The following is a 15,751-nucleotide window of genomic DNA, read 5'->3' as shown; positions in this document are numbered from 1 at the left end:
GATTATCTATCATCAAATTAATCATACGGTTTGCAAATTTAGACCAGTGCACAAGCAACTTGTAGATTGATGGTAAACCATCTCAGTGTCCTCCAGGCGCAGACTCAGACAACAAACAGGGTAAGGATAGATTCCTTCAATATGCACACTTTAAAGGGAATACACCACAAAACAACATTCCCAACTCTGAAGTTCCTGATGGAAGAAGTTGTTCCTCTGACTCAAAGGCTGCATACTTGGTCCATGGCCGTAAAAACAAACCTGACCAGTTTCACTTCCAGTCGCTGCATAGATCTAAAACACACCAGGAATCAAAGAATGGCAGCACTTGCATAAGGCTTCCCACACAGGTATTTTGCATTATAATAGATATAGATATACTTTAATTTAAAGGCAGATATGATTGAAGTAATCTTACCTGTTTTATGTGTCGTTTCAAGTGCATATAAACACTCTGCCCTGTCTTCCTATAATGTCTCTCCACGTGTTCCCTCCCGAACCCCAGGAATGTGCTCATGCACACGTACAGACCTCCTTCAGATAACTAAAAAGCGGGAAAAAAAAAAAAAAGAAGGTCAGACATCACCAAAAGGGCAAACAAAATATACAATATTAGCAACACATAGAGAATAAGTGACAAAGTATCCTTAAAAACTACAAAAATACAAGAATACTGAAGAGTGGCGGGTTATCGCTGTAAATTGTAATGCTTTTGGCTGATTAAATTTAACTTTTTGTTTTAAATGTACACAAGTTTTAAAATAAAAGTCACGTTTTATCTAATTAAATGTCACTTTTTAATTGTCTTCTATACAGTATAAAAGGATATACTGTAATCAAAATTCAACCTTGAGATACTTAAAAGGAGCACAGCCTGCTTACTTAATTGTTCAGTTTTTCATCCATACATCCCAGTAATGTATCAGTCCACCTCACCCTTATGCCTGTGATCTGGAGATCCTGGATTGTACCTGCTGCTGGTTTTGAAACACCTTCCTTGCTGCCACCCCCACAGAGCAAGCCACCAATCAGATTTAAACCTGACATGGAAGTTTGAATGTGATTGGTGATGCTGGAAATTACAGGAAGTACACTCCTACTGCCCTTCTGACTCTGTACAGAGATGTGCAGACTTATTCTGAAGGGGATTACACTCAAAATGGTTACTGGGAAGGATTAGTATATTATTGAATTCTTTTACTTGTTGTTTGGAATTGCATTTTTAATACGAGATTCTTCAGTGACACTGTAAACCATTCTGGGCTTTCTAATAAGACAATTTAGCAGTCGCTTTATTTACAGTATAGAAGTTCTCTACTTCGGCATAGAATTCCTCAAGGTTTAATAGAAAGGATTTGCTATGAAAAGGAATAAGATTATCCATAGTGATGTGTTGAGTTTGTTTCCAGGATTTTAGCACCAGTGTTCGTGAAAAACAGAGATGCTCAAGATATCTGTTGGCTGATCTTGTCAATTACCCCCCGGTCATAATTCTTACACTTACTCAATGGCTATAACCAGACTACTGCACTCCAAAAAGTCCCTGACTGTTCAGGTTGGCATCGATAGGAAAGGGAGGGAGGGCAGGCAGACACCCAAAAAACACCTGTCCTGCTGGGGGGAAAAAGTGTTTCGCCAAAGAAATATCCAATGGATCTGATTACTATTTCCTCTAAAAGTAGACATTTAGGCGTTTCTGGTGCTATCCACATATATGAGGACTATGACCCTATCCAGCTAGTTCAAACTATGATATTTTTGGATACTTTTACTTTAGGAGGTTCAAATCCATGGACATTCATTCAAGTGGAGGAGAATCATATTCATAATGTCAGTGTGTCAATGGCAAGAACCTCTGGCAAACTGTCTACCCTGCCAAGAAATCCATTCTATGAAAAATGACCACGTCATTCCACTTTTTTATTTTTTCATCCATGCTCTTCACACAAAGCCCAATGTATCTCATGAGTAATGCATCCAAGATGCAGGCTCTCAAGAATGCCTGCCGCAGTCATGCAATGGAAATTTGGGAGACAGGAAAAGTCTGCTGCCATAAACTCTAGCAACTATTATGCGAGTGTGTATGCAGTACTGCTGCTGAGGTGGCCAGGAGGAGAAGAGGCTGGTTGTGGTGTTGGTTGAAGTGAAGCCGCCCAGCGTCCTGTCAAGTTACTAGCAACCAGTAACATCACTGGACGGCAGGCACACTGCAAATTTTGCCATGCTGCTCTTCCTGCCGCCCCCACCCCCCCACACACACACATACATGACCTAAAAAGATGCCACCTGAAGCAACAGCCACAGGCTGCCTTATTAGAAGGTATTGCCCTGTGTCTATGTTCTAAACAGGACACAATCCTCACAGTCCATGAGTGACTCAACTGTTTGCACAGTTGTGCTGAAATACAACTGTAAAGCTGGGTATACACAATTCTATTTTTTTGTTTCATCCTCTGGGTTGAACGAAAAAAAAACCAGAACAGATTCCTCTATCAATACAAACGAGCATTGATCGAGGAATCCCCCGCTGTCTGCATTGTATTCTGACATCAGCCTCCGGACGCTGTCAAAATACCTAAAAAAACCCTGAAACTGATTGACTGCTGGCTCCATTTCAGCCAAAATTTTCCAACCTGCTACTCTGATGGGGGATGCCGCTTGGAAGGGTGCTCAAAACGGCACCCACTGTGCGAATTTCGGCTGTTACATGAGGAGTCAGTCAAAATTCCAACCATGTATACTTGACTTAAGGCAGGCCATACACTATTAGAATCTGCTGAAATCCCAACAGTGGGTGGGGTGCCTCTGCTGCCTCAATACTTGATTAACATTTAGTCTTGGGACTTTCATGTTCACATCTCATTCACTGTCACTTTTTTTAAAACCAAGTATCTTTATCCTCGTGTGTTGGCTTTGTGAATTGAACCTATTGCGTGTTATTTGTTGCCAAATTGGCATTCTTACCAATCATGTGAAAGCAGTATTTTTTTTTTTAAATCTTCTGCTCCAATCCTTGTCGTAACCATCATAAAGTTTCAATGCCAGTACCCCTGATGGCCACAGGTTCAAATTAAAGTGGAAGGCCAAAAAAACTTTTTGAAACCCATGGCTCTATTGCAGATTTTCCCTCACTACATGTTGGAGAATCTGTTGTCACTGTGACAGTAAGTGAGGGAAAATCTCTCGAACAGAACCACAGGTAACAGAAAACCCTCAACAGGGGTTCTGCTTCCTGTTCTACCCAAAACAAAACAAAAATAAAAGGGTTTTTTTCATACTGTAAAATAGGTAATACATTGCATGGCAGCATGTCTGCTCATGTAACCCAACCTTATAAATGAATATCAAATGTGGCTGTAAAAATCGGGATGGGTAATCATTTAAAGAAAAGGAAACCATTAAGCTGGACTCCAAGTTGGAACAAGTCCTGCTGTGTGTGACCCTATTGGCATTATTCTATTTGAGAGAAGTCGATTTTTCCAATCAGCTGTAGCCCCTGTTCAGGTATTCTGATTGCTGAGAATGCCAGTTGTCTAAATAAAATAACCCATCAGGGTTGGGCAAGGGGGAACTGAGCATTTTGAGCCCTTGGGGATGAATGACCAAAGAATCAGTCAGCATTGGTTCTTAAGCTGGGTATACACTGCTAGATTCTCTAATTAACTTTTGTAGGGAGAATTGCAGCAGAACATTCAATACTGCCTTCAGAGACTTGTAGAACGCCGTTCAACATTTTGTTTGAATTGAACTTTTTATTTTGGAACAAATTAATTTTTTAGAAGGAAATTCTACTGGTATATGGACAGTTTCAGTTTCCAGTCTCATTACATTTTCCCTCTGGCAAATCAAAGGAAGACAGATCTCCAATCACACTTGGACTCACACTTTTTCCCATGAATGTTAAAGCCCCAGGCAACACATTTAGTCACCTGGCTATTTCTATGAAATGAGGCTTCCCAGTCCCATCTTCCAAACCCCCTCTAATGGTCATAACACATGAAGTCCTTTTAGGGATTCCTCCTTGGTTTTAAAAGGAAGAAAAGAGAGATACATGTGTTAATATGTATTAATGTGTCCTATTGTCAGAAGAGAAGTGTTCAGGGAATTCTGTTTACAGCTGTGATTTCTTAGAGATCTTGTTATATTTACTCTTGTGACTCACAGACTGCCTCTGCATTATAAGAATAACCCACGAGTCATACAAGCACAAAAAGCAGTATGACAGGTGAACACTAGGGAGAAGGTGAGCAAATCAACACTGAAGTAAACCTGACGCAAACATGGGCAAATTAGACTGACCACAGGATGAAAAAAATGCATAAAAAGAGGTCTTCTTCAGTTAAAACCACGTGCCGATTTAATCAGCAATGAAGTTAGATGCAAATTTTGACTATTCCTGAAAAATTCAAGTTAGTTCGTTCCATTCCCTCCCATGACTCCCTACAAGCTGTATGCATGCAGCGGCGATCACCTGCCTCTGACCGGAGGAGGTCGCTCCATGTGCTATTACATTTGAACATGGGTGGACAGCTACAACTGATGTCAAGCCGTCATTGCTTTGTACAGGCTGAGTGGCAACAGCTGTCCAGAATTCTTACCGCAAAAATACATGGATTTTTTATGCACAAATTTGCTGCTCGACCTTAAAGCCTTGTGTGAATGAGGTGTACAGGAAAGGTTCAAATGTATCCATGAAGCTATCTGCCTATACCCGGGGATCCACCATTGGTCCTGGCATTTTATAGTTGCAATTAGGGATGCACCGTTACCGTTATTTCGGTATCGAGTACGAGTACCAATATTTTTTTTTACTCACCAATCCCGAATACCGAAAGTCCCATTCAGGAAGCCAGACGGCGTGTAATGATTCGCCACCTGGCTTCCTGATTAGCCGGGAAGCTGGGCAGCATGTAAAGACACGCCACCCGGCCTCCCTTATTGGCTCCGTGCTCTCTCGTCACAAGTGATGAGAAGCATCAGGCTAGGCATCGGAGCATTTGGGCGAGTACAAGTACTCACCCAAATACTCGGCATTGGCACCGATACTAGTATCGGTATCGATGCATCCCTAGTTGCAATTCTGTTTTTCCAAAAGATATCCTAGCAAACAAAGCAATGAACTTCCAGAGTACAGAAAACAGACCTGAATTGAAACACACTAACAACCACTTTGAAACACATTCCCTAGAATTCATACAGTGGCGCAGACATGCTTTAAAAGAGATGAAAGGCAGCAGTACACTGATAATGTTACTTTGTATAAACACAGCTTTATTCCAGCTCCATCTATGCCACAAAGTCGCGCCCCTATTCCGCACGCTGATGCATTTCACCTTTGCAGGCTTAGCTACAGAGGTAGGGGCAGTCAAAGAGGGAAGAGCATATCCCTAGCTTTTTTTGTGATGGAGGCAGCAGTGGAGGGGGAAGTGAGGCATCCCGCCGAGCTCCTGGCAACCAGTAACGTCACTAATTGCCAGGAGCTCAGCAGGATTCCCGGCAAGAGCATCCCAAGTTGCCAAGAGCTGGACAGAGAGATGTGTATGGTCCTTACACATCTCCCGACCTAGCTCTTAGCAACCTGGGATGTTCTGGTCGGAGAGGGGGTGGCAGGAATGCTCTGTCTGCTGCACCCTCATGACATGATGCCTCAGGATGCCTCATTATAGGGATGGCCCTGCTGTCAGTGGCAAGTGCATTACTGGGCAGTTAAGGTGCTTGAATGCATTTTTAAGATTTAACTCCTGAGTTTCGTGTCACTTTAATTTCGGTAAGATTATGGTGCCCAAATGTGGATTTAACACACAAAAACCAATGGAGTCAATTTTGGGAAATCACTTTTATATACAACTACCACATAAATCAACAACATTACATACATGCATAATATTCAGCTACCTCAGTAAAAGGAAAAAAAAGATGGAAACAAAAATACTGCACACATTTGGGGTTGCTGTACTAAATAGAGCATGTTTGCTCAGCTTAGTCAATGAGGTGAAGCCGCTTTCATTTGAGGCTAGGTTCACACCTAGGCAATTGAGCTGGTGAGCTGCTGTCGAGTGATTTTGCTTTGAAAACAATGCCGTTTTCAATGCCTAGTTATGTCTATGGTACCTAAACCGCACGACAACCGCCTGAAAATAGCTCCTGCATCCTTTTGCGCGACAGGCGATTTCTACCATGTGACAAATCGGCTTCCATAGACTATAATGCACATCTAAATCCGCACTATCTTGCACAATGTTTTGTGTGAGATAGTGCAGATTAAGGCCCCATTCACACACGAATCGGCCTGCGCGTACAGGTCCGTGATGCGTGCGGGGCCGTACCAAGCAGCTGCCGGGAAGGAGAGGTGCTGCGTGTGATTAGTACGCAGCCTCCATCCTTCTCTATGGGGCTGCGCTACCATACGCCCCCCTATGCTCACCTCAATTGCAGGTCCGTAAATGATGTCTCTTAATCCGATAATCTTCTTTCCTGTAGTTTTCAGCCCTCTCTCCAGCGCTGCGGCGAGTGTCCGATCCAGCGTTGACTCCTCTGTCCTTGCTGGCACTTCCTGTCCCACGGTGTCTGCATGCGGGTGCACTCATCCATATACTTACCTTGTGTCTCTCCTCGCGTCCTGGCCGAAAATGTGAACTGCGCATTGCGCCCGCCCCAAGATGCTTTGCGGCCGCCCGAGAATTTTTACATTTTCGGACGGGAGCGTGCGGGGAAGACACAGGTAAGTTTAAACCGCTGGTAAAGCTTTTTGTTTTGTTTTTTACACTTTTTGCATATATCTACTGCTTGCTAGCAGTAGATATATGCAAAAAAAGCTGACGGTTTAGAAACCCTTTAAATATTAGGCTAAAGGAGTTGTAAAGTCCCAGCAAATACTATCCTGTAATAACATCAGCATTGTAATAGGAATACATACTAGAGATCCAATCAAAGCTTACTGGGAAAAAAAATCTCTTTTAAGTAGTGAGTGCTGACTTCAATCTGCCCATCACTTTCATCAACTTCCTGGATTCCCAGTGTGCTTTGCATCTCTTTCCCTGCGGCTTGATGTGATGTAATCTCAATTTCTCAAATTGACATATCCCATCACGCATTGCTTCCAGCAAGCAATGATAATGTTACAATGCTTAGTAGTGGAGTTGTAGTTCAGAAGGCAGGCTCTGTGAGAGATGTGACACAAGGAAGTTCATATTCACAGGGCTGAGAGAAATTGTGTCAGTGCATTGAGGAAGTACATCCTATGGGCATCTTCAATAAGTACGTTTACAAACTTCTAGATCCCGAGTAGGCAAACTCCGGGCCTTCAGCTGTGATGAAACTACAAACCCCATCATGTACCTGTCTCTGGGAGTCATGCCGTTGCTGACAGAGTCTTGCAATGTTTCATGGGATTTGTAGTTTCCCACAGCTGATGGGCCCTAATTTGAATACCCCTGTTCTAGATTGATATGGTTATTAGAAGTGTAATAGAACTTAGGGACCATTCACACTAGCCCATCAGTTAAAAGGCTTCATTTTTAGTGGGAAGGTTAGTGTGCTGTGGCAGCTCCAGCAGTGTGGATTGTATTAAATATTGCTGGAGCTGTTACTGTTGACATTTTTTTTTTTACTTTAGGTGGAGTATACGTGTGCACTGCATTCAGGTCCCCGCACAGTAGCATGCGGCGCTATACAACCTGTGGTGGCATGCAAGACATTGTGATAAAATGCAGCATGTTTGCATTTCATCACATCTCTGCCCATTACACCCACGTTGTAGTGTGAATGGGACACATAGAAAACAATTGTTTTCTTTGTGTCCTTGTGATGACCTGCGTTTTACTGCACCAGATTAATGCAGGTCACCGCAGTTAGGGATCCACTGATACCGGTTTTTCGATATCGAGTACCGATATTCTGCTGTCGGTACTCGCCAAAACCGAGTACCAATATTGGTGCTTCCGCTGGCATGGAGCCGGCTTCCTGGGCAATCAGAAAGCCAAGTGGCAAATAATGAGCCGCCTCCCGGTATCCTGATGGTCCGGGAAGCTGGCCCCATGCTGATTGGCTGGAAAGCCGGCTTCCCAGCCAATCAGCATCAAGCTGGCTGTTCGGCCGGCTCAATGCTGATTGGCTGGGATGCCGGCTTGGCAGCCAAGCAGCATGGAGCCCGCTTCCCGGCCAATCAGGAAGCCGGGACATTACTCACTGCTCGGCTTCCTGGTTGCCTGGGAAGCCGGCTCCATGTTCCCCTGTGGCACTGCCGGTCAGAGGAAATCTCCCTCTCATCGGAAGTTCCGGTATCGGGGAAGGTATCTGGGGAGTACGAGTACTTGCCCAAATACTCGGTATCAGCACCGATACCGATACTAGTATGGGGGCATCCTTAACCGCAGTATGTGTGAACGAGCCCTTTTAGAAATTCAATATAGAAACATATTTATTTTCAGTTTTTCGCCATAGATACCATTTAAATACTAGGCGCAAATATTATTAAAAATATGCAAACTATTTAGTTGACAAGGTACAATTACTGCAATTATTTACTATAAATAATATGCACATTAGGAAAAAAAATACATGTGCTATGAGAAAATACACTCAGACTTCAAATACGTAGTGATTTATGGTGTTCTACCTGTCCCTGAGCTTTTTTCCTTGGACCTAAACAGATCATTGAGTACCGTACTTTGTGTGCTGAGAAATAAATTAAGTGAAATGGTCATTCAGTGGTTGGCCCATCCTACAGACCTCCTGAAATTGTTGGATTTTCACTGGGTGGGCAAACTGCTGCTTGACACTTGAGACCTGAAGAGTGGGGATAAAAATAACCACAGCAGCATGCATGATGAACGCCAGACAGCTGAGTCACTTTTAAAATGGACTTGGGATGTAAAATGCAGGACGCGCATTAAAAAATATACACCAGCTAATTCGGAATGGTATGTTTTGTTACAGTGTGTCATTAGTCATGTGGTTTACAGAGAGTTATATAATATTTCAGGGGTTTTAGATACAAACAGGAGGCCAGTGACTAAACCAGGAAACAAGGCGCTTGCTGGAAAAAGGAGCCAAAGCACTTGGAGGAAAACTTTAGTAAATCTATGACAGATTGACGTCGCAGTTTTCATTTGGCCTCTGACTTTAGGCCTGGTTCACACCTAGGCGTTTTTGATCAGTTGGAAAAGTGCTTTTAAATGGCCAACACAAGAAATCCCATGATTTTCAATGGCCCTTGTAAACACCTGAGCAGAAAAACGCAAAGCGCCCGAAAAGGTAGCTTCTTAGGGCGGTTAAAAGCGCATTTTTGCCCCATAGACTTTAATTGAAACGCCTGACAAAGCACGGCAGAAGCATGTTGTACATTTTTGTGCATGTTTTTGCTTGTTTGAATGCACGTTCGTCCATTGCCCGCAATGTTTCATAAGCTGCCAGTCAAAACGTGCGTCTTCATGTATACGCAAACAAAGTGTGCAAAAAACACACAAATAACCGCACGCTGAACATGAGCAAAAACGGTGCCGCCTAGGTGTGAACCAGGCCTTAGCTCTACAATGCAGCCCCTGTCATTTGCATGCAATAAAAACAAAAGCACTTTTTTTTTTAATTCTACATCCCACGTATACAAAAAAAAGATTAGAAAAAAAGATGCAGCTACTAGACAATATTAATAATATTATTATTATTGGTATTTATTTAGCGCCGACAATTTTACGCAGCGCTTTACATAGTACATTTTTTGGGTTTTTTTTAACTCCTCTGAAAGCAGTTTTATTTTAGCCAATAGATGCACACTGCGGCATTTAAATCCCTATTTAAAAGCAGCATTCAGGCGCCGAAAAATAAATTGTAACAAACCTGCGCTGGGAGAGGAGCTTACTGGAAAATTGACATGCATAAGCGCATGTGTATGCATGTAAATTCATTCTAGTGTCTAGAATAAATGAATATTCTAGCCAATAGAATTACTTAATTATGCATATAATTCTAAATGCCATACGCACGCAATTACACACCATAACTGCCAACTTCTGGCAGAAAGATCCAGCATAGACTGAAGAATTTTAATACGCCTGTGTGCATGAGCCCTTACACTAACACAAAGTAGATTTGCCAAGTATCAACAATGCTGAATCTATACAAACAGAAGAAAAGCTAGCTACACACCAGATTCTGCTGGAATAGTTTATTGAAGCTTGTAGCAGATCACTGGTGTCCCGGCCAAGGTCTTCCCCCAGTTACCCAATAACTGGCTTAGTTGTGAGCTCTACAACTAAGCTTGCGATTGGATGAAATGCATCAGTGGGAAGACCTTGGGCAGGACACCAGTGATGTGCTACAAGCTTTAATGAACTATGCCAGTGGAATCCGGAGAGCGGCCAGTTTTTCTTCTGTTTGTATGGGATCATATCGAAGCGAAGACATCCCAGTGGCAAGCACCCGGCTCATTCCTTTCCTGGGACGTGCAGGAGTGGTGTTTCTGTTGTGTGTTCTCCTCGGAATAATGCTGAATCTATCACATATCAATGATTGCAGAGTATATAAAACCTAACAGTTTGTAAGCAGGGAGGGGGGAACAATTCACAAATTAGTTGATATTTAAAAAAAAAACGTAGTTAGTTTTCTGAAAAAATACAAGGTCAGCTCTTATATCATTTCACGCGGGCTGATCAGGAGGGGATTCCCTCCTGATCAGAGCAGTACAGAGCAGATGTCACTGCCGTGTCATCCATATCTGTCCGTTTTTCTCCTCCATCTCACGATGTAGGAAAAAACTGCAATTACCGGACCCCAAGTTGGTCTACAGGGAATCGAATGGAAACAGACTTACTGTATGTCCATTTAACATCAGATTACCCCCCATCCGGCACAATCAGGTCCGGTGAAATGGACTGTATGTCCATTTAACATCAGATTACCCCCCATCCGGCACAATCAGGTCCGGTGAAATGGACTGTATGTCCATTTAACATCAGATTACCCCCCATCCGGCACAATCAGGTCCGGTGAAATGGAACTCTGATCCGTTGGTTTTTCTGGACCTGGCTGCAGTTGGAGTAACCGGGTTATTAGTCATGTGGTTTACAGAGAGTTATATAATATTTCAGGGGTTTTAGATACAAACAGGAGGCCAGTGACTAAACCAGGAAACAAGGCGCTTGCTGGAAAAAGGAGCCAAAGCACTTGGAGGAAAACTTTAGTAAATCTATGACAGATTGACGTCGCAGTTTTCATTTGGCCTCTGACTTTAGGCCTGGTTCACACCTAGGCGTTTTTGATCAGTTGGAAAAGTGCTTTTAAATGGCCAACACAAGAAATCCCATGATTTTCAATGGCCCTTGTAAACACCTGAGCAGAAAAACGCAAAGCGCCCGAAAAGGTAGCTTCTTAGGGCGGTTAAAAGCGCATTTTTGCCCCATAGACTTTAATTGAAACGCCTGACAAAGCACGGCAGAAGCATGTTGTACATTTTTGTGCATGTTTTTGCTTGTTTGAATGCACGTTCGTCCATTGCCCGCAATGTTTCATAAGCTGCCAGTCAAAACGTGCGTCTTCATGTATACGCAAACAAAGTGTGCAAAAAACACACAAATAACCGCACGCTGAACATGAGCAAAAACGGTGCCGCCTAGGTGTGAACCAGGCCTTAGCTCTACAATGCAGCCCCTGTCATTTGCATGCAATAAAAACAAAAGCACTTTTTTTTTTAATTCTACATCCCACGTATACAAAAAAAAGATTAGAAAAAAAGATGCAGCTACTAGACAATATTAATAATATTATTATTATTGGTATTTATTTAGCGCCGACAATTTTACGCAGCGCTTTACATAGTACATTTTTTGGGTTTTTTTTAACTCCTCTGAAAGCAGTTTTATTTTAGCCAATAGATGCACACTGCGGCATTTAAATCCCTATTTAAAAGCAGCATTCAGGCGCCGAAAAATAAATTGTAACAAACCTGCGCTGGGAGAGGAGCTTACTGGAAAATTGACATGCATAAGCGCATGTGTATGCATGTAAATTCATTCTAGTGTCTAGAATAAATGAATATTCTAGCCAATAGAATTACTTAATTATGCATATAATTCTAAATGCCATACGCACGCAATTACACACCATAACTGCCAACTTCTGGCAGAAAGATCCAGCATAGACTGAAGAATTTTAATACGCCTGTGTGCATGAGCCCTTACACTAACACAAAGTAGATTTGCCAAGTATCAACAATGCTGAATCTATACAAACAGAAGAAAAGCTAGCTACACACCAGATTCTGCTGGAATAGTTTATTGAAGCTTGTAGCAGATCACTGGTGTCCCGGCCAAGGTCTTCCCCCAGTTACCCAATAACTGGCTTAGTTGTGAGCTCTACAACTAAGCTTGCGATTGGATGAAATGCATCAGTGGGAAGACCTTGGGCAGGACACCAGTGATGTGCTACAAGCTTTAATGAACTATGCCAGTGGAATCCGGAGAGCGGCCAGTTTTTCTTCTGTTTGTATGGGATCATATCGCAGCGAAGGCCTCCCAGTGGCAGGCACCCGGCTCTGTGGCAAGCACCCGGCTCATTCCTTTCCTGGGACGTGCAGGAGTGGTGTTTCTGTTGTGTGTTCTCCTCGGAATAATGCTGAATCTATCACATATCAATGATTGCAGAGTATATAAAACCTAACAGTTTGTAAGCAGGGAGGGGGGAACAATTCACAAATTAGTTGATATTTAAAAAAAAAACGTAGTTAGTTTTCTGAAAAAATACAAGGTCAGCTCTTATATCATTTCACGCGGGCTGATCAGGAGGGGATTCCCTCCTGATCAGAGCAGTACAGAGCAGATGTCACTGCCGTGTCATCCATATCTGTCCGTTTTTCTCCTCCATCTCACGATGTAGGAAAAAACTGCAATTACCGGACCCCAAGTTGGTCTACAGGGAATCGAATGGAAACAGACTTACTGTATGTCCATTTAACATCAGATTACCCCCCATCCGGCACAATCAGGTCCGGTGAAATGGACTGTATGTCCATTTAACATCAGATTACCCCCCATCCGGCACAATCAGGTCCGGTGAAATGGACTGTATGTCCATTTAACATCAGATTACCCCCCATCCGGCACAATCAGGTCCGGTGAAATGGAACTCTGATCCGTTGGTTTTTCTGGACCTGGCTGGAGTTGGAGTAACCGGGTGTAAAAGGACCACATCCATTTACACACGGCTGCCTATAGACTTGCACTGATCGGACATCCGATCGGACTGCCAGTGAGAGAGGGGCCTTACTGTTCCCCCATCATTAAGGTTCCAAGCCTCATATATGTAGATAGGCTTTAATACATTTACCATGTACAGTATATCCTTTTTTGTGGCTTCGCAATTACCTCTCGCATTATCATGTCTTACTGTTAAAATGTCAAAGTGCTCTTACAGTAAGTAATCCTTTTGAGTCTGTAATGAATGTCACTAACATGTACCTACTATGTTTGTACAAATGAAGTTAGAAAAAACTAATTCAAACATTTTATTGGTAAAACAAAAAAAAAGTAATTTCTGAATTCTAAATTCCAAAAGGATATATGTGCCTCTGATTCGGGCCATATACATGATGGGCTTTGTGTCCTATTGAACAACCCCTATAATCATTTTTCCATTTCCGGAATGATAAAGTGAGGACTGTAAACAGATGGCATCTACTTTAACAATTTGTTCATAGCGTGGCTATGAGGATTGTAAGAAATGGTTTCTACACCTTGGACAAATGGCACTTAGCCAAACAACATTTGTGGCCTCAGGATCCCAGCACTGTATGGGGGGCAAATATAACCTACAGGGGGTGGGAGATACTTATTCAGATACTAAACTGGGGCAGCTGCAACATCTATTAGTGTCATGGTCATAAAAGTCTGTGTGTAAAATCATTAAACAAAACTCTTCTACTTTCCTATATACAATATGGAAGTGTAGCTTCGAAGGCAAAGAACCATTAGCTGTAAGACAATTAGAGTAACAGATGAAGCCATGATGATAAGACTTGATATCAAGTTTTAAAATCAATAAATTAAACACAAATGAATTCACTTCCTAAAAAATGATGATACTATTAATGTGGCATCATAGATGGTAAATACTAGGTCTAGAACACATAGTTCCAGCAACACATTGTGTTACTGGAAGTCAGACACGTGTGTTCAGAGGGCATTTTGTGTGCAATTTACAAGCCCAAACCTCGTATTTACCATCTATCTGACATCCTGTGAGCGCAGCATTACACTAGACACTTCATAATGAATTGTATTTATTACTTGCATATCTTGCCCAAATGACTCTTCACCAACAAACAAGTTGAAGGCCATTTTTTCCCACTAGCATCTTTGTTGGTGGAAGTGCATGCAAAGGGCACTGAGAACCATCTAAATACACTGGTTGCCCCTCAGCACATTGAGTGTAGAGAATTATTTTTATGCATCCCATAGCAATGCTGGAAGGGGCATCCCAGATCACATGACAGTCAAAATGGATCCATTGGAATATATAATTGCATATTATCTAGATGGATGGCAACCTGTGTTTATAATATAGTCTTTAAACAGAACAGTCTCTCTCACAACAGGGCAGTCTCTCTCACAACAGGGCAGTCTCTCTCACAACAGGGCAGTCTCTCTCACAACAGGGCAGTCTCTCTGACACAACACTTTCAAATAGGCAGAAGTTTAGGAACACGGTACACAGGAACCCAGAGGCTGCGGCGTTGAAGAAATCAGATGCGTTTCTAGGGATTTCGGAAATAAAGCATTTATTTTTCTATCCCCAACAGTAGGGACATGGGTAGGCTTGGTGCCAACTGATTTTGCCCAAGCCCATTGCGTAAACTCGGTTTGCGCCAAGCCCATGCACATCACTACTCAACAGGTGTATACAATGTAATAAAAGTAAAAAGTGTGAGCCTTTAGTATTAAGTCTGGGATCCCGGGTCAGAAAAGGATGACCAACACCATCGCAGGAATAGGATCTGTACAGGACATTCAGGTCAAGCTGTACACATCCTGACGATATGAACAGCGTTAGAAAGCAGTGTGCCTGGTAACTGGACTACCCAGAGACAGCCATCCCCAGACCGCACTGACCGCTACATAAGGCACGTGTGGGGAGAGCAGTCTGTGAGGACACAACAACGCACACACATCACAGCCAGGACATCATCCTGGGATCATGAACATCTCCTTTCACGTGTTGTAGATCATCATCATCACAAATCTCAGAAGAACAACAAACACCAAGCCACAGCAAACACATGCGGAGAAGGGAGAGCACACAGCTCACTGACTCACAGGGGATTCATAGGAGAAGGTGCACTCCGTTCTGTAGACTCTGTCCCCTGACTTGGGCACCCTGATGGTGGGCATGTAAGGGACAAGCAGCTCTCCCAGGTCTGCAGCCATCTTCACATTCCTGCTGCTCCCAAACAATGCTGTGTGACTGTACACCCTGCGGCCCAAGCATGGGAGGGCAGGACGGGCTATTTTAATCCAATAGCAGATCACACCAGTCTGTCGCTCTGAGGGAGGGAGAATTGGAGGGGAGCTTCTGCTACTGCCCGGAATGGCTATTTATAGATGGCTAACTTTTATTTTCTTAATAGGACTGTGTGGCAGAAAAGTCTATTTCCCTGTCTGTGTACATGCTGCAAATCACATGGGGCAGCTCTGTCCTGTCTGAGCCAGAATCATTCTACATTTGGTTTCATTACAGCTGAACTTTACTCATTTTTTAGCAC

General features: G+C 42.9%; 1 protein-coding gene across 1 annotated transcript in view; it reads right to left on the bottom strand.

Moving 5' to 3' along the window:
* USP13 (ubiquitin specific peptidase 13 (isopeptidase T-3)) overlaps nt 1-15,453 on the bottom strand; it is a 73,555-nt gene extending 58,102 nt beyond the window's left edge. The window contains exons 1-2 of the mRNA XM_018554890.1: nt 15,306-15,453; nt 419-544 (exon numbers count right to left, since the gene is read on the bottom strand). Of these exons, the coding sequence (XP_018410392.1) occupies nt 419-544; nt 15,306-15,416 (237 nt within the window). The 5' untranslated portion in view covers nt 15,417-15,453. The remainder of the gene's footprint in view (nt 1-418; nt 545-15,305) is intronic.
* Between the last annotated feature and the right edge of the window lie 298 nt (nt 15,454-15,751).

This window comes from Nanorana parkeri, unplaced genomic scaffold (assembly GCF_000935625.1).
Source record: "Nanorana parkeri isolate BGI_ZX_2015 unplaced genomic scaffold, ASM93562v1 scaffold177, whole genome shotgun sequence".
In the NCBI taxonomy this organism is placed as follows: Eukaryota; Metazoa; Chordata; class Amphibia; order Anura; family Dicroglossidae; genus Nanorana; species Nanorana parkeri.
The sequence above is the reverse complement of the archived record's forward strand: the minus strand, read 5'-3'. Positions and strand labels throughout refer to the sequence as shown.